Consider the following 20,476-nt stretch of genomic DNA (forward strand, 5'->3'; position numbering starts at 1 on the left):
GGCAAAAGGGGGTGCAACTCAATATTAGGAAGGTATTCCTAATGTTTTGTATATTCAATGTACGTTGTCTATGGAAAGTAACACTGTACATGCATTTTTCACAAAAATTACTTTTAATGGCGAGACAATACATCCACTCCAGTCAGCAGACGTCCATCTTCAGCTGTTGAGAAAGTGCTGTTCAAAAAAATTATGCAAAAACAAAGCTGACTACTTTAATCGATGATCTCAAGAAGCTGCTCTTTACTTTGAGGTCTATGCATTTTGTGATTAAGATACAACCCACAATGCTGTTTTTTTGCTATATTCAAGTGTAAAAGCCTGTTATATCACACCTAGAAAGAAACAGAAGAGTTTTGTGTTTAGCCAGTCCCTTTACAATTTATAAAATACATTACATAATGTTCGGTGATCATTTATGTTTCAGATTCCCCCTAATCCACCCCTTACAACAAACAGACTCAGAGTATGTTCTCATTATTTTCTCTGCTATAACCATGTTCACAATCTATAACAACAATAATGCGAGGTATAGTATTAAGGTGAACTATCTATAACAACAATACTGTGAGCTAGATTAATAAAGTGAACTGTGACCTATCTATAACAACAATACTGTGAGCTAGATTAATAAAGTGAACTGTGACCCATCTATAATAACAATACTGTGAGCTAGATAAATAGGGTGAACTGTGATCTTCAGTATCGATTTTTCAATACCTTCATTTTCAATTGCACTACTAGAGAAAATTGTGTACCTTTACATAAATCCAAGCACCATTACAGCTGATATTTCTAGTACTGGGGTGATAATGATGTTGTAGAATACATTACAGGAGAGCACATTGTCCAAGGAGAGCACATTGTCCAAGGACAGCACATTGTCCATGGAGGAGAGCACATTGTCCAAGGACAGCACATTGTCCAAGGAGGAGAGCACATTGTCCAAGGAAGAGACCATACTGTCCAAGGAGAGCACATTGTCCAAGGAGGAGACCACATTGTTTGAGGAGAGCTTCTCATCTGGCCAGGATAACTAGTGCTTCTCTTGAGTTGACAGATATGGATAAGGCACATCTGTAGACAGTCCTGGCATCTTAAGACAGGTCAGCTTGTTTTTGATACACTACAGCCAATCCCAATTTGCTCCCACCCCTTCACCTTGGCTCTAACCTTTTGATATTGACAATTATTTTAATGACTATTTCATTGGCAAAGTTGACAAACTCAGAAATGCCCAAAACAAACTGTGAGCCATCATATTCATGGTTGAAAAATTGTTATCCATCAATAATGAGAAATCACCTGGCATTGACAACTTAGATGGAAAGCTACTGAGGATGGTAGCTGACTCTATAGCCACTCCTATCTGTCATATCTTTAATCTGCCTAGAGAAAAGTGTTTGTCCTCAGGCCTGGAGGGAAGCCAAAGTCATTCCGCTACACAAGAATGGTAAATCATTCTTTAATGGTTCTAACAGCTGACTAATAAGCTTTCTGCCAGCTCTTAGCAAACTTCAGGAAAAAATGGAGTTTGACCAAATACAATGCTATTTCTCTGTAATCTAATAAACAACAGAGAAGGGCACTCAACATGTACTGCACTGACACAAATGACTGATGATTGGCTGAAAGAAATTGATAATAAAAATATGGTGGGAGCTGTATTGTTAGACTTCAGAACAACCTTTAATATTATTGACAAATAGCCTGTTGTTGGATAAACATAGGTGTTATGGCTTTACATTCTTTACCATAGGATGTAAAGCCATAACACATATTTGGTACAAATCATTACGTAAGTTCTAGACCTCAGCTGAATCTGGTAATGAATGATGTGGCTGTTGAATAAGTTGAAGAAACTAAACTTCTCAGTGTCACCCTAGATTATAAATTGGGGGGAGAGGTCTGTCTGTGATAAAGCGATGCTCAGAATTTTTAACATCACAGTCAACCAAAAGCCCAGTTTTATCTAATCTTTTGACTATTGCCCGGTGATATGGTCAAGTGCTGCAAAGAAGAACCTAGAAAAGCTGCAGCTGGCCCCGAACAGAGCAGCACGTCTTGCCCTTCAATGTACTCTGAGGGCAATTGTCTACAGTATGCATGTCAGTCTCTCTCTGCTCAAAATAGAGGAGAGATTGACTGCATCAATTCTTGTTTTTGTCAGAAATATTAATGTGTTGAAAATTCTAAATTGTCTGCTTAATCAACTTACATATAGCTCTGACAGAAATACTTACCCCACCAGACATGCCACCAGGGGTCTCTTCACAGTTCCCAGGTCCAGAACAAATTAAAGGAAACGTACAGTATTATATAGAGCCACGATTGCACGGAACTCCCTTCCCTCTCATATTGCTCAAGTGAACAGCAAACTTCATTTAAAAAAACAAATAAAGCAACACCTCTCCCACATGTGACCTACTTGACCTACGTGTGTATGTACTGACATGTATGTGTAACTGATCGATGCGCACACACACACACACACACTCTACACACACACACACATTATTATTCTTAAGTTTTATTAAATGTGTCTTTAGTTGTAGTTTATATTTAAGTCTGTAATGTCACTAACCACGTTTCCATCCACAGTTTTTATGCGGATAAAGTCATACCGTACAAAAAACAATCATGGCAGCTGTGAAGGAAACAGGATGTTTCAGTACAATTTTATAAATGCCGACAGATAATTTGTTTGTTCGACATGGTGGGATCTTTTTGTGTCTGTACAATTAATTAGGCGAGAAATGGCAGTGGAAACGCCTTTATGCGCAAATATATCAAAGTAAACTTGGAGTCATGCGATGATATGGTGTGTGTTCCTCCCATTACAACTCAGGATACCATGCAGTTTATTAGGCTACAGATGAAATAAGTTATGATGCACTTCACAGGGTGCTGAAAGTGCAAAGTGATCTTGATGCTCCTTTCCAATAACTATCGAGGGTCCTTTTCTGGTGACATGATGATCGATGCTTGACTGCCATTTGACAAATAAAAATCTTCTTGCTCTTATCCATAATAATCTCATCATTGTAGACTAGCCTACCTGCACAGCCTACCCGCACTGTATCTGTGAGCTGTTGGCTAGAGCACACTGCCAAGACCAGAGTAGGTCCATTAACGCAACAGTGTTAGTAGTAAGTAAAGTTAAAAATGCGATGGAAACAATTGAACTTAAAAAATGTATTCTGTACATGAAAACTTATGTGAAAAAGTAAATTTTCATCACGCACTGATTTTTATCCGCAACAAGTCTATTTGGTGGAAACACACCACTGGTGGGAAAATGTGCATGTTTTCTTTATGCAGATTCTAGAATATTTGCATGAAAATCTGTCCTCAATTGGATGGAAACCTAGCTAATGTTAATATTTTTAAATGTATGAAAATTATAGTATTTTTGTCTGTAATGTATTTTTTCGTTGTGTGTCGGACCCCAGGTAGACTAGATGTCACCATTGGTGTCGGCTAATGGGGATCCTAATGACATCAATTCAAATAACCCTTTGATGTTTGCAGACCTGTAAGGTGTAAACGATAGGATGTTGGCTCCCCCACTACGCTGCTTATAGTTACCCAGACCCCTTAGAAATGCAGACATGGAAGAGTTAGGGCCAAGGGGAAGAGTTAGGGAGCAAACTGGCACCAACTGAGAGAGTCTGCTGAGAAAAGGGGGTGTAGGCCAAGCAGGGTCTTGCTATACCCCCCGCTCCATCCAGATTTGACTGAATCCTAACAGGCTATACTTACTGGGGGATGAATTAAACCTCACAGCACTGGCTTCTAGTCACATCAGTGACTCATGCTCTTTCTTTCTTCCACTAACTCCTTGTACCTTTATATTCCACACAGCTCAGGCAGGCTTGGCTGCTCAGGAACAGTTTGGACCATATGCAGCAGCAGCAGCTCGCGTTCAAATAGGTTCATATTCAAGGTCCATTAACACCCATCAATACCCATTGCCCTTTGTTGCCAATGTAGCTGGCAAAAGAGGAGATGATACCGGATGTCCTCCCCTGTTCTTTCCCAGTTCCAGCTTCTCTCCTAGGGGCTGTATGGCGGGGGCTTCTCGTCGGGTGGGCAGTAAGGTGGAGAGTAGCATGGGGGGACCAGGGAGGACCACATGTGGCTGGCCCCCGACTGGGACTCATCAGACAGGCCAGAAGAGTCAGGGAACATCATGCTGGAGCCCTGAAGAGACATGAGGGGGAAGGTGAGCCGGGGTTGAAACAACTTTGAGTTTGTACAAAGTTTGTACAGGCGACTTGAGTTTGTACAGTACTCATCCTATGGTCAAGCAGTGAGGACAGAATCATAACACCATTGACATAAACTCGTGATCTCCTCAAGAGTTTGAGCTACCCACACATAGTTTAAGTTAATCTTCAGTCCTAATGAATTATTCCTGTTAGTTGTGGCTTTCTGGGGGGTAATGAATGATGGATATTAGTAGTTTATTACCTGCAGGTCGTAGGCAGTATAGGGTGGCAGGTAGGGGGCATTGCTGTAGTAGCAGTTGAAGGAGGAGGTGCTGGGAGCTGGAAGCTCTGTGGAGACAGGGGCTGCTGGGAGGGGCTCTGACTCACACGAGTCAGGGGTCAGCATGGGCGTCTGTCCAAAACACATACATATAGAATGAGCAATACTGATACCTGTGGTCCATGGTGTGCACACACACTCTCACACACACACACACACACACACACGCGCACACACACAACAATGATTGATGAAGGGCCACACTAAGGACCACACTAAGAGCAGAGGTGATAAGCTTTCATCTTGAGCAAACCCTAAGTAAATCAAATGCCTAATTAACATCATTCAACCTTTTAAGAATGGTTGGGCAACTTTTTAAGAATTGTTCGTTTCTGCCCACCGGGTTACTATCTTATACCATGTCTGCTCCTCCATCTCTGGGTCAGTGTCTTATATCATGTCTGCTCCTCCATCTCTGGGTCAGTGTCTTATACCATGTCTGCTCCTCCATCTCTGGGTCAGTGTCTTATATCATGTCTGCTCCTCCATCTCTGGGTCAGTGTCTTATACCATGTCTGCTCCTCCATCTCTGGGTCAGTGTCTTATACCATGTCTGCTCCTCCATCTCTGGGTCAGTGTCTTATACCATGCTTGCTCCTCCATCTCTGGGTCAGTGTCTTATATCATGTCTGCTCCTCCATCTCTGGGTCAGTGTCTTATACCATGCTTGCTCCTCCATCTCTGGGTCAGTGTCTTATACCATGCTTGCTCCTCCATCTCTGGGTCAGTGTCTTATACCATGCTTGCTCCTCCATCTCTGGGTCAGTGTCTTATACCATGTCTGCTCCATCTCTGGGTCAAATAAATCCAAAAAATACATTTAAATTGATTCAGCTTGAGGTTTGCACGTTTGGGAATATTCCATTGCTTCCATTATACTGTGTTAAACTCAATCAATCGCAGCTCAAGTATTTCAAACTATTTGACATAACTACGTAGGGGCGGCAGGTAGCCTTGCAAAAGGTTGCTGGATCGAATTCTCGAGCTGACAAGGAACAAATCTGTCGTTAACCCACTGTTCCCCAGGCGCCGTGGATGTCGATTAAGGCAGCCGTCCTCACCCCTCTTATTCAGAGGGGTTGGGTTAAATGCGGAAGTTACAGTTCAGTTGAACGCATTCAGTTGTACAATTGACTAGGTATCCCCCTTTCTTTCTTTAACTAAGTACACTATATACATCCCAGGGTCATATTCATAGGGCACCAAATGGAAGAAAGCAGACTGAAACTGGGAAGGAATACCTGAACTAGTCCAATAAGAACCACTTTCTTTCGGTTTCTGTTGAAAAACACTTTAAAACTTAATGCTAGGATGTGCCCTAATGAATACAACCCAGATATGTCCTGCTGTTCATCTCACCATGTCCTTGAAGCCTCCCAGCACGGCGGCGGTGATGATGCCCAGGAAGAGAGCGATGATGTTGAGGATGGTGACGGACCACAGCAGGTGATAAAGGTGTACCACATCCTCGCAGCTCCCCACCTCCGTGTACTCGTGGTAGCCCCCCATCAGCTCCACACGGCTGGGCCAGTGTGTGGGAGAGGTGGGTGTACGAGATCAGGAAGGACAAAGAGTAAAGACATACAGAAGTAAGTAAGAACCACCTACTTGAGACGCAAGGCTACAGAGAAAAGTGTAATTTGTACCACATTCACTGTGTATTTAATTCTTGGATAGAAAATGACAGAACAGAATATAAATACATGAACATAAGTTGGACTTTGGCTGTCAAATGGAGTTGAAATGGAGGAACTAGCTACAACTACTAGAGAGTAAGAGCTGGGGGACAGGTAGGTGGATTGGTCTTCATGCAGGAGTGATACACTCATTCCCATGGTGTGTTCCAAGCGAGAAGACTTCTACACAGCTACTGTTAAAATCAACCACAACAACAGAAAATGGGTTGTTAATGAGTCTCAAGGGGCTAAAAGAAAGGGACCTACTTCCAAATCATGGACGTTTTCCTAAACTTTTTCAAAACATCTTTATTCCCATGTCCCAAAAGAGGATGTTCTCTGAAACATAAGTCCAAAAAAGATTTTTAAATGTCATTTTTCCAACGGTGCTGACCTTAGAGCAAACACAAAATACACTAAAACAGCACAAGGGTAAATACGTGAGGTAAACAAGGAAATAATCAAACTAAGAAAACAATCAAATTGAGATGAGTTAAACTGCCTCTCAGACTGCAAGATAATATCAAAATAATCCTGTGATGACAGAAGTTGGTGAAAGAGACTTGGGAAACTCACTTGCCACAGTTGTAGAGGTCACAGCAGTAGCAGGTATTGGATTTCACACGTAGGTTACAGGTTGCACGGGATGCTGTCTGGCAGTGAACCTAGATTTCACACAGGCAGTCACTGTTATCACACAGTAAAGCATCTGGATCATGCTCTCTATATTGAGAACTGATGGATTTTCAAATCTAAGGCAATGGTTAAACCACTTTAAGGCAACTTTTTAACTTTAAGGCAACATATAAACAACTTTAAGGCAACCTTTCAACAAAGTGGTGATATGAGTGTGCACTTACGTCTTCATAATCCACAGAGGATTTTGAATTGGTGTAGAAATCACAGCGGCCGGCATAGTAAGGTCTAAGGTCCTGGGGCGTAACAAAACTTACAAACATTTCATCCTACTGTTTAGGTTTTACACATCACTAGAGAAGAAACAACAGTATCAACCACACCAGCAGAATACACTGCAACAACACTAGATTCAAATTCACTTATGTCATATAGTTACTCTATACGTAAGTAACCAGTATGTAATTAATACTTTCTCATGGAAAATACAGAAAAGGTACAAAAACAATGATATAATTAAGCAATAACGCACGAGGGGGTGTGGTATATAGCCAGTATACCATGGCTAAGGGCTGTTCTTAAGCACAATGCAACGCGGAGTGCCTGGACACAGCCCTTAGTCGTGGTATATCGGACATATATCACGAACCCCCGAGGTGCCTTATTGCTATTATAAATTGGTTACCAACGTAATTAGAGCAGTAAAAATAAATGTTTTGGTCATACCTGTGGTATACGGTCTGATATACCATGACTGTCAGCCAATCAGCATTCAGGGCTCGAACCACCCAGTTTATAATTGAAAATAATTGGCAATGGTCATATTATATATTAAATCAGTTACTAGTGTGGTTACTGTGTAATAACACCAAAACATTGATATTCCATATGACTGCATGTTAACTGCATTAGAGCTTGCTTTATTGGCTCTGCTTGGTACTGCTACTCACAATGTGTCTGGCTGCAAACACCCCATCCACAATGGCACAGCAGAAGGCAGCTACCACTCCAAAACTGATGAACACAATGGACGCCACCAGCTGCAAGAGAAACAAAGAGTGATGAGAGAAACAAAGAGTTATCCACTTAGACCTTAGTCTTATTACCTTCCATTGGAAAGTCACCTCAGGGGAAATATTCTCATTCCAAGGAATAGATTATTGTGTTTGTTGTTCTGCATCTAATGTTGTACATTATGTATTATCTACTACATGATGTATTATCTACTACATGATGTATTATCTACTACATGAAGTATTATCTACTACATGATGTATTATCTACTACATGATGTATTATCTACTACATGATAATGCCCTCGAAGCCAGTGTTTGGAGGATATATTGGCATGGGTGTATATCCTCCAAACACCAGCTTCGAGGGCATTATCACTTTTACGGGTTACCAACATATTCAAATAATGATTGACACATTTTCATGAAAAACGTTATTTTGATAATTTTATTCGTATTATTTCATCCTTCCACAAGATATAGTCTCGACACAAATTTAGGGTTGCTACCCAAGCCGGCTGGTTGTTGTTCTATCAGTTCGGTTGCCAGAGACATGACCCAGTCATTCAGTCTTTTTGTTCTGTAGCTATGGACGCGACCCAGTCGTTCGTTCTAAATGTTCCATTGCCATACTGACTGGCAACATTCTTATCCCTTGCTTGCTAGCTAGCCAACTACGGCTAAATTACAGTCACGTCAAAAAGTGCAGCCAGAATAATGTAAAAGAAGCTGCATTTGCATTTGTTTAAGCTGTTTTCTAGTGACATTTATTTGGATACATCCATAACAATGGGGTAATGAGGCGCGATTTCGCCTGGCATAGAAAATGTGCTCACTTGTCAGGACACTGTTGTTCAGAGGAGCTGGAAAGACTGCAAACTAGTTACACTTCGTTTCGTTTGACCTTTTTTCAATTGACATTTCTTTTATATATATATATATATATATATAGGCACCTCGGGGGTTTGTGGTATTTGTGGTATATGGCCAATATACCACGGCTAAGGCCTGTATCCAGGCACTCCGTGTTGCGTCGTTCTAAGAACAACCCTTACCGTGGCCAAATACCACACCCCCTCGGACCTTATTGCTTAAATGTATCTATTACATTATGTATTATCTACCACATTATGTATTATCTACTACACTATTCAAATCAAATCAACGTGTATTTGCGCCGAATACAACAGGTGTAGTAGACCTTACAGTGAAATGCTTACTTACAGGCTCTAACCAATAGTACAAAAAAGGTATTAGGTGAACAATAGGTAGGTAAAGAAATAAAAAAGGCTATAAAAGTAGCAAGGCTACATACAGACACCGGTTAGTCAGGCTGATTGAGGTAGTATGTACATGTAGATATGGTTAAAGTGACTATTCATATATGATGAACAGAGAGTAGCAGTAGCGAAAAAGAGGGGTTGGCGGGTGGTGGGTGGGACACAATGCAGATAGCCCAACCAGTGCTCCCGCCAATGTGCGGGAGCACTGGTTGGTCGGCCCAATTGAGGTAGTATGTACATGAATGTATAGTTAAAGTGACTATGCATATATGATAAACAGAGAGTAGCAGCAGCTTAAAAAGAGAGGTTGGGGGGGGACACAATGCAAATAGTCCGGATAGTCATTTGATTACCTGTTCAGGAGTCTTATGGCTTGGAGGTAAAAACTGTTGAGAAGCCTTTTTGTCCTAGACTTGGCACTCCGATACCGCTTGCCATGCGGTAGTAGAGAGAACAGTCTATGACTGGGGTGGCTGGGGTCTTTGACAATTTTTAGGGCCTTCCTCTGACACCGCCTGGTGTAGAGGTCCTGGATGGCAGGCAGCTTAGCCCCAATGATGTACTGGGCCATACGCACTACCCTCTGTAGTGCCTTGCGGTCAGAGGCCGAGCAATTGCCGTACCAGGCAGTGATGCAACCAGTCAGGATGCTCTCAATGTTGGATGCTCTCGATGATCCACTACATTATGTATTATGTACTACAGTATTACCTATCACATGATGCATTATCTACTACATTATTATCTACTACATCATGAATTATCTACTACATTATGTGTTATCTACTACAGTATTATCTATTACATGATGTATTATCTACTACATTATTATCTACTACATCATGAATTATCTACTACATAAATTCCCAATCTGGCCCTCAAACCATCATGGTCACCTAATAATCCCCAGTTTACAATTGGCTCATTCATCCCCCTCCTCTCCCCTGTAACTATTCCCCAGGTCGTTGCTGCAAATGAGAACGTGTTCTCAGTCAACTTACCTGGTAAAATAACGGTAAAATAAAATAAAAAATAAAAATAAAAAAATTATGTATTATCTACTACATTATGTATTATCTACTACATTATGTATTATCTACTACATTATGTATTATCTACTATATTATTAATGATCTACTATATTATGAATTATCTACTACATTATGTATTATCTACTACAGTATTATCTACTACATTATGTATAATCTAGTGCATTATGTATTATCTACTACATTATATATTATCTACTACAGTATTATCTACTACATTATGTATCATCTACAACATCATTATCTACTACAATATGTATTATCTACTACATGTTGTATTATCTACTATATTGTGTATTATCTACTACAGTATTATCTACTACAGTATTATCTACTACAATATTATCTACTACAGTATTATCTACTACATTATGTATCATCTACGACAGTATTATCTACTACACGATGTATTATCTACTACATTATGTATAATCTACTACAGCAATATCTACTACAGTATTATCTACTACATCATGAATTATCTACTACATCATGAATTATCTACTATATTATGTATTATCTACTATATTATGAATGATCTACTACATTATGAATTGGAGTTGGAATTATAGGTAACTTCAATACCTGCTTCTAATTTAATGTGGCATTGTAGCTGTTGCAGGTGCCCTATGATAGTGTGTCTATGTGTGTGCGTGTGTGCGTGTGTGCATGATGTGTGTGTGTGTATTCACACATGAAATGTGTTCTTGCGTATGTGCGTGTGTTCATATATGATTGTGTGAGGACACGTGTAAACCAAGTCACTGAGAATGCAGCGTGCCCTGGGTGTGTGAGTATGAATGTTCCCGGTGAGGAGACGGGGTGGGGGTGTATATTGGGGTGGGCACAGGACAACAGTGATAGAGTGCTCTGACTGTCACCTCGGTCCTGCGGTGCCCGCCCCACGTGGCACAGTGCCCAGCTCTTTTCAGGCACCGCTACCCTCACCCTCAAGTCCTTTCACTTCTCAAAGAAAGACAGCATGTATTCAATGACACATCACCCCACCCTTTCTACAACACTCTACAGCCCTCCCTGGGAGGAGAGGAGAGGAAGGAAGCAGTAGCCAGGGACACCACACATTCAAAAGCAACCAGCAACTGCAGGGACTTGGATCTGAGCCAAGATTCATTCCATGGGAATATATTCCATCTATGTTTGGCAACATCAACAACAACAATATTTCCATATTTTGACATTGTCTAAAATCATGTATACATGTGTGGATGGTGCCGGATATATCCATATGTTGTCCACTGTATTATGTGGGAGGAATGTGGTAGGTTAGTAACAGTTCCACTGTATTATGTGGGAGGAATGCACTAGGGTGGCAACATCTCCACTGTATTATGTGGGAGGAATGTGGTAGGTTAGCAACAGTTCCACTGTATTATGTGGGATGAATGCACTAGGGTGGCAACATCTCCACTGTATTAAGTGGGAGGAATGTGGTAGGTTAGCAACAGTTCCACTGTATTATGTGGGAGGAATGCGGTAGGGTGGCAACAGTTCCACTGTATTATATGGGATAAATGCACTAGGGTGGCAACAGCTCCACTGTATTGTGGGATGAATGCACTAGGTTAGCAACAGTTCCACTGTATTATGTGGGAGGAATGCACTAGAGTGGCAACAGTTCCACTGTATTATGTGGGATGAATGCACTAGGGTGGCAACAGTTCCACTGTATTATGTGGGATGAATGCACTAGGGTGGCAACATCTCCACTGTATTATGTGGGAGGAATGCACTAGGTTAGCAACAGTTCCACTGTATTATGTGGGAGGAATGCCCTAGGGTGGCAACAGTTCCACTGTATTATGTGGGATGAATGCACTAGGTTAGCAACAGTTCCACTGTATTATGTGGGATGAATGCACTAGGTTAGCAACAGTTCCACTGTATTATGTGGGAGGAATGCACTAGGGTGGCAACAGCTCCACTGTATTATGTGGGATGAATGCACTAGGTTAGCAACAGTTCCACTGTATTATGTGGGAGGAATGCACTAGGGTGGCAACAGTTCCACTGTATTATGTGGGAGGAATGCACTAGGTTAGCAACAGTTCCACTGTATTATGTGGGAGGAATGCACTAAGGTGGCAACAGTTCCACTGTATTATGTGGGAGGAATGCACTAGGGTGGCAACAGTTCCACTGTATTATGTGGGATGAATGCACTAGGTTAGCAACAGTTCCACTGTATTATGTGGGAGGAATGCACTAGGGTGGCAACAGTTCCACTGTATTATGTGGGATGAATGCACTAGGTTAGCAACAGTTCCAGTGTATTATGTGGGAGGAATGCACTAGGGTGGCAACAGCTCCACTGTATTATGTGGGAGGAATGCACTAGGGTGGCAACAGCTCCACTGTATTATGTGGGATGAATGCACTAGGGTGGCAACAGTTCCACTGTATTATGTGGGATGAATGCACTAGGGTGGCAACAGTTCCACTGTATTATGTGGGAGGAATGCACTAGGGTGGCAACAGTTCCACTGTATTATGTGGGATAAATGCACTAGGGTGGCAACAGTTCCACTGTATTATGTGGGATAAATGCACTAGGGTGGCAACAGTTCCACTGTATTATGTGGGATGAATGCACTAGGGTGGCAACAGTTCCACTGTATTATGTGGGAGGAATGCGGTAGGGTGGCAACAGTTCCACTGTATTATGTGGGAGGAATGCACTAGGGTGGCAACAGTTCCACTGTATTATGTGGGATAAATGCACTAGGGTGGCAACAGTTCCACTGTATTATGTGGGAGGAATGCGGTAGGGTGGCAACAGTTCCACTGTATTATTTGGGATGAATGCACTAGGGTGGCAACAGTTCCACTGTATTATGTGGGAGGAATGCACTAGGGTGGCAACAGTTCCACTGTATTATGTGGGAGGAATGCGGTAGGGTGGCAACAGTTCCACTGTATTATGTGGGATGAATGCACTAGGGTGACAACATCTTCACTGTATTATGTGGGATGAATGCACTAGGGTGGCAACAGTTCCACTGTATTATGTGGGATGAATGCACTAGGTTAGCAACAGTTCCACTGTATTATGTGGGAGGAATGCGGTAGGGTGGCAACAGTTCCACTGTATTATGTGGGATGAATGCACTAGGGTGGCAACAGTTCCACTGTATTATGTGGGATGAATGCACTAGGTTAGCAACAGTTACACTGTATTATGTGGGATGAATGCACTAGGGTGGCAACAGTTCCACTGTATTATGTGGGAGGAATGCAGTAGGGTGGCAACAGTTCCACTGTATTATGTGGGATAAATGCACTAGGGTGGCAACATCTCTACTGTATTATGTGGGAGGAATGCATTAGGGTGGCAACATCTCTACTGTATTATGTGGGAGGAATGCGGTAGGGTGGCAACATCTCTACTGTATTATGTGGGAGGAATGCGGTAGGGTGGCAACAGTTCCACTGTATTATGTGGGAGGAATGCGGTAGGGTGGCAACATCTCTACTGTATTATGTGGGAGGAATGCATTAGGGTGGCAACATCTCTACTGTATTATGTGGGAGGAATGCGGTAGGGTGGCAACATCTCCACTGTATTATGTGGGAGGAATGCATTAGGGTGGCAACATCTCTACTGTATTATGTGGGAGGAATGCGGTAGGGTGGCAACATCTCTACTGTATTATGTGGGAGGAATGCATTAGGGTGGCAACATCTCTACTGTATTATGTGGGATAAATGCATTAGGGTGGCAACATCTCCACCCTATTATGTGGGATAAATGCATTAGGGTGGCAACATCTCTACTGTATTATGTGGGATAAATGCATTAGGGTGGCAACATCTCTACTGTATTATGTGGGATAAATGCACTAGGATGCTTTGGATGTTAGTTGTTTACTGCTATTTGCTCCTCATCCAGCCTCCCTGTAGTTTCTGTGTGTTAAGGCTGTCACGCTACACACTCATTATTCATTTCGGGAGCTATGGGGAGTGGCTATGCCCCTGGCACCACCCTTCATCTGCAGTTCCTTCTGTACATTCCTGCATGGACATCTGTCCTCCTCCTCTTACACATGTCTATTTCTGGGTGCATCTCACAAGCAGCCCTAGGAGCTATTTTCTGATAGCCACGCTAAAACCCCTGTGAGCCAACTGTGTCGTTCTGCTAGAGAAGGTAGCTGTGGTTGTGTGCCCATGCCACATGAAGACCACAATTTGGATGTAGTCTATGTCAAGTGAATGCAGCTTAAATAATTGGATTGGGTTATTGGTGGTGTATGTCTGCAGAGAGATATAGAGCCGTGGCATAGAAACTGATACGGAAGTGCAGGCGTAATATAATTCCTCTTACCATCTGCCTCTTGTTTTCTATCAGATGGGCTCCGATGATTCCCAGAAAGGAGCCAAAGCCCAGCTGAAAAAAGAGCAGACTGTTGATAGGGTGCCAGTGGAACTGGAATAAATAGGAAATTCATTTGAATCAGCAATTACAACACAACACTGAGTCCCTCAGGATCAGGAAATGGCCCTTCCATTCGGTTCACCCAAATGACCTTTCCCCAGAAATAATAAAACGGCCCTGTTCAAATACTGTAGAAATGCATCCTCCCTTCCTTGTTTCCTTGAGGTACTTCATGGAAGTAATCACAGGTCTGTAACAGTTTACCCACCTTTTGCCGAAAAAGGCATTGAAAGTATAGGGTGCGTTACTTTTTTTATACCACGACCGGTGATCAGAGTTTACCCACCTATTTTTTACCACTACATCACTGGTAGGAAGGTAAGGAAGGATGCATTTCTGAAGTATTCGAACAGGGCCCATATCTATAATCGTGACATTGATCACTCAGTAAGATACATGTGGTGAAAGTACAGCCAGTCTCAGCTCTATTCACACAAGTTCACAATAACATTTATCTTGATCTATCCTAGCCAATGCTGTTCTTAAATATCTGGCTTATTATTGTATCTGAAATTTGATTCACTGGTCTTTCTTCAGGAAGAATGACCATAGTTGATTCATTCTTAGAGACAGCCTAATCAACATCCACTGTCACGCCCTGACCTGCTTCTTGTGTTTGCCTCCACCCCCTCCAGGTGTCGCTTATTTTCCCGAGTGTATTTATCCTGTTATTCCTGTCTCTCTGTGCCAGTTCGTCTTGTATGTTTTTCAAGTCAACCAGCGTGTTTTCCCGTGCTCCTGCTTTCTATTTTGCTAGTCCTCCCGGTTTTGACCCTTGCCTGTCTTCTGGACTTCATTCCCGCCTGCCTGACCATTCTGCTTGCCCTGCCATGCCTGCCACTCTGTACCTCCTGGACTCTGAACTGGTTTTGACCTTTAGCCTGTCCATAACCATTCTCTTGCCTAGCCGTTTTGGATTGTCAATAAATATCAAAGACTCTAACCATCTGCCTCCTGTGTCTGCATCTGGGTCTCGCCTTGATAATCCACACTGAATAGAATAGAACAAAGGACATTTATTTTTACTGTTAGGGAGCTTCTTCTTTAGAACTTGTTATAAGCATGTATGAGTCTTTATAATGGCTTAGAATAAGGTTTACAATATATTAGTATAAGCTCTATAGGACCACCACTGTTGCTTTCTTCTGAGGCAGAATGCTGAGAGTTGTATAGATGGGGACGCTGAAGCCAATTTATGGATTATGAGTACATGTTTCATCCTCTAATGACAAACATGCTAAATAATGAATGTGGGGGAAATGCCACCCTCTGAGAGACCATCATAAATTATCACTCAAAAGCAGCTAAAAGAGAGCTTACATTAGCCAGAGCATATTACCCTGGATGGTATGCAATACTCTTTTCATAAACACTTAAAGTTACTTAAAGTCTGCAGGCATAACGGGCTTTAGAGTAGAAAAGAATAGAGTAGAACATAATAGAGTATAATAGAATAGAATGGTATAGAATAGAGTAGAATAGTAAATCTGTGACGGAATTTCTTGTTTATAACTAATTATTATAATAATAATAATAACAATAATAATGTTATTATAGAAGCATGTATAAGCATGTATAAAATATTTATAATGTATTATAAGAATCAAGCTTTTAATATGTTATGTCGCTCTGTGTAACAACATTTAAACTTTCTCAAAATGGCTGGTATTTAGTCAGGATCGAGAGGATGATAAGCCATTACAAGAGGGTCATATACTCATGACAAGTCTTGTGATGAATTATAGTGTTACCCTCTTCTCGTTGAGGTATGACATATCGCTAAGACAGTAAGATGTTAGACTTCTACTTACAATGACTCCAGGGTAGTAGCCACCGACTGTGATGTTCTGTGTCCTGGTGGTGGCTGCCAGTCCAAAGATAAGGATGAGTACAGACACAATGAGCAACATCATAGTGACCATGATGGACTTCCGTTTCCTCTGTTTGAATGATCCTGGAAGACAAACACAGCGTTAGACAATATACCTGTATATACCCTTAATATACTGTACCTGTATATACCTATATATACCCTCAATATACCTGTATATACCAGCAATACACAGTGGTGGAAAAAATACCCAATTGTCATACTTGAGTAAAAGTAAAGATACCTTAATACAAAATTACTCATGTAAAAGTGAGTCACCTAGTAAAATACTACTAAAAGTCTAAAAGTATTTGGTTTTAAATATACTTAAGTATCAAAAGTAAATGTTAATGCTAAAATATACTTAAGTATCAAAAGTAAAAGTCTAAATCATTTCAAATTCCTTATATTAAGCAAACCAGACGGCACAGTTTTCTTTTTTATTTATTTATGGATAGCCAGTGGCACTCTCCAACACTCAGACATCATTTACAAACAAAGCACCACCTAAAAAAATTATAATTAACAATAATAATTGGTACCCTTCCCCAGATCTGTGCCTTGACACAATCCTATCTCGGAGCTCTACGGACAATTCCTTCGACCTCATGACTTGGTTTTTGCTCTTACATGCACTGTCAAATGTGGGACCTTGTATAGACAGGTGTGTGCCTTTCCAAATCATGTCCAATCAATTGAATTTACCACAGGTGGTGTCCAATCAAGTTGAAGAAACATCTCAAGGATGATCAATGGAAACAGGATGCACCTGAACTCAATTTCGAGTCTCATAGTAAAGGGTCTGAATACTTACGTAAATAAGGTATTTCTGTTTAATTGTTTTTATACATTTACAAACATTTCTAAAAACCTGTTTTCACTTTGTCATTATGGGGCTTTGTGTGTACATTGATGAGGAAATGTTTTAATTTAATCAATTTTAGGATAAGGCTGTAATGTAACAAAATGTGGAAAAAGACAAGGGGTCTTAACACTTTCCGAATGCACTGTACCTGTATATACCCTCAATATACCTCTATATAACCACAATATACCTTCAATATACCTCTATACACCCTCAATATACCTGTATATACTGTCATTATACCTCTATATACCATCAATATATCTGTATATACCGCCAATATACCTGTATATACCCTCACTATACCTATATATACCCTCAATACACACTATATATACAAAACTATATGGACACCCTTTCAAATTAGTTGATTCTGCTATTTCAGCCACACCCCTTGCTGACAGCAGTATAAAATCAAGTAAAAACATGCATTCTCCATAGACAAACATTGGCAGTAGAATGGCTTTACTGAAGAGCTCAGTGACTTTCAATGTGGCACCATCATTGGATGTCACCTTTTCAATAAGTCAGTTTGCCAAATTTCTGCCCTGCTAGAGCTACCCCAGTCACCTGTAAGTGCTGTTATTGTGAAGTGGAAACGTCTAGCAGCAACAACAGCTCAGCTGCGAAGTGGTAGGCCACATAAGCTCGTAGAACGGGACCGCCGAGTGCTGAAGCGCATAGCGCGTAAAAATGGTCTGTCCTCGGTTGCAACATTCACTATCGAATTCCAAACTGCCTCTGGAACAACGTCAGCACAAGAACTGTTCATCGGGAGCTTCATGAAATGGGTTTCAATGGCCGAGCAGCCGCACACAAGCCTAAGACCACCATGAGCAATACCAAGGATCGGCTGGAGTGGTTTAAAGCTCGCCGCCATTAGACTCTAGAGCAGTGGAAACGCGTTACCTGGAGTGATGAATCACACTTCACCATCTGGTAGTCCGACGGACTAATCTGGTTTTGGCGGATCCCAGGAGAACGCTACCTGCCCGAATGCAGTGTCAACTGTAAAGTTTGGTGGTAGAGGAATGATGGTCTGACACTGTTTTTCATGGTACGGGCTAGGCCCCTTAGTTCCAGTGAAGGGAAATCTTAATGCTACAGCATACAATACATTCTAGATGATTATGTGCTTCCAACTTAGTGGCAGTTTGAGGAAGGCCCTTTCCTGTTTCAGCATGACAAAGCCCTTTGCACAAAGTGAGGTCCATACAGAAATGGTTTGTTGAGATCGGTGTTCAAGGTTTTGACTGGCCTGCACAGAGCCCTGACCTCAACTCCATCTAACACCTTGGGAATGAATTGGAGCGTCGACTGCGAGCCAGGCCTAATCCCCCAACATCAGTGCTTGACCTCACTAATGCTCTTGTGGCTGAATGGAAGAAACTCCCCGCAGCAATGTTCCAACATCTAGTGGAAAGCCTTCCCAGAAGTGTGGAGGCTGTTATAGCAGCAAAGGGGTGACCAACTCCATGTTAATGCCCATGATTTTGGAATGAGATGTTTGTTGAGCAGGTATCCACATACTTTTGGTAATGTAGTGTACCTATATATACCCTCAATAAACCTCTATATCTCCTCAATATACCTCTAGATACCCTCATTATACCTCTTTATACCCTCAATATACCTGTATATACCCTCAATATACCTATATATACCACTTTTTTAGGATTGTACTAATATAGTTTTTGACAGGAGTATTCCTGTGTAAGTCATAATACACTCCTCTTCAACTGATAGGGCAATATCAATAGGAGTGTATTATGGTTAGCTGTGTAATAAACCAAGGAATCTAAAGCCTTGATTAAACTAACCCTGTTGTTCCCCTTGCTCCATTCCATTCAAAATGCATGCATGTGTAGTTAAAATATATTATCATCTAGACATTGATGATTTGTTTCTCATTATTAACATTATCGATTCTATGTGACGATTCACGGTAGCATATATTTTTGATAATACTGGCTTTATCTAGTATTATTTTGTCTTTAACAACATGATTTGGGGTATTTAGAATGCTATATAGTTAGAGAATTGAACATACAAGACTATTTAAAGAACTAAATTTCGACGAAAATTAAGATGGAACCTTATAGTCCTAAACGCTCGAATTGTCTGATGTCGAATCAGGTGCACGTGTTGTTATAACCATGTAATTAATTAATGATTGCATGCTAATAACATCTTATAGAACTACTTTGTAAGAAACACAAATGCAATGTAATGTGCCGTGGGTGTGTGAATGTTGTTGGCTAAGTAACAAATACATAATCGCTGTATCTAATGCTGCATGGCTGCAGCTGCAGTGGCCCGAGCAAAAAGAACAGAAATATACTGTATCTATCTAATGTAAACTAGCGGCTTTCCCATATTAATCAAGAACTGCCCTGTTCGTGTCAAACACATTTAATTCCCACAGAGTTAGTATTACATCCATCCTATTTATCCTGACAATGTGACAAATTGTACCTTTCTTCAAGATTTTGACAAACCCACAAAAAAGAAAAACAGTCAGCCAGTCCAATGTAACCTACATTAGCCATACTAGCCAGTAGGCTGCAGACAAAATTATATTGCACCAAGTAGCCTATCATTTTTGCTGTAACCATATGGTTGACCTCGCGCACACATACTGTACCTATAGGAGTTTCTGTCAAAATTATTCCGGCTTGTTGATTCTGTACAAGAGGCATTTTCTAATTAACCGCGGGACCTGAATATAGGCCCAAAATTATGATTCAAGGTTAAAAACTAGACACATAACAAGCGGAACAAAAACGTGTTTACTGCTAAGAGCTAATGCACGCGTGACATTTGACTGCAGTGGCATTCTCTAATAGCAGACCTCCCCGCGCCACGACCGTGGCTGTCTCTTTTACATCAGTGTCTATTGACATGTCCACTCTCTACTGTCTTCATCCGTCGTGAACCGCAGAGCGTCAATAGGTGCACAGTTTTACGCATGCACCACGCTCCAGTCACAGTCACACACCGGCCAGTCACACTCAGGACAATAACAAATTTAAATCAGTCCTAAAATAATCGTAGGCTTATTTTATCTCAATTTATTAGCTGAA

General features: G+C 41.2%; 1 protein-coding gene across 2 annotated transcripts; it reads right to left on the reverse strand.

The window, feature by feature from the left end:
* Nucleotides 1–94: 94 nt before the first annotated feature.
* On the reverse strand, nucleotides 95–20,361 carry tmem255a (transmembrane protein 255A). 2 transcript variants are annotated; one of them, XM_055927258.1, is made up of 10 exons: nucleotides 20,038–20,361; nucleotides 16,470–16,612; nucleotides 14,548–14,610; nucleotides 7,814–7,903; nucleotides 7,088–7,159; nucleotides 6,804–6,892; nucleotides 6,495–6,566; nucleotides 5,911–6,073; nucleotides 4,474–4,623; nucleotides 95–4,203 (listed from the first exon to the last, which is right to left on the reverse strand). In XM_055927258.1, exons 1-10 carry the CDS (start codon nucleotides 20,090–20,092, stop codon nucleotides 4,057–4,059), a joined length of 1,044 nt encoding a protein of 347 aa, XP_055783233.1. In that variant the 5' UTR covers nucleotides 20,093–20,361; the 3' UTR covers nucleotides 95–4,056. The 2 variants fall into 2 exon arrangements, with proteins under 2 accessions (XP_055783233.1, XP_055783232.1); XM_055927257.1 differs by having other exon boundaries at nucleotides 5,911–6,078; nucleotides 6,494–6,566.
* Nucleotides 20,362–20,476: the final 115 nt, after the last annotated feature.

This window comes from Salvelinus fontinalis, chromosome 6 (genome assembly GCF_029448725.1).
Source record: "Salvelinus fontinalis isolate EN_2023a chromosome 6, ASM2944872v1, whole genome shotgun sequence".
In the NCBI taxonomy this organism is placed as follows: Eukaryota; Metazoa; Chordata; class Actinopteri; order Salmoniformes; family Salmonidae; genus Salvelinus; species Salvelinus fontinalis.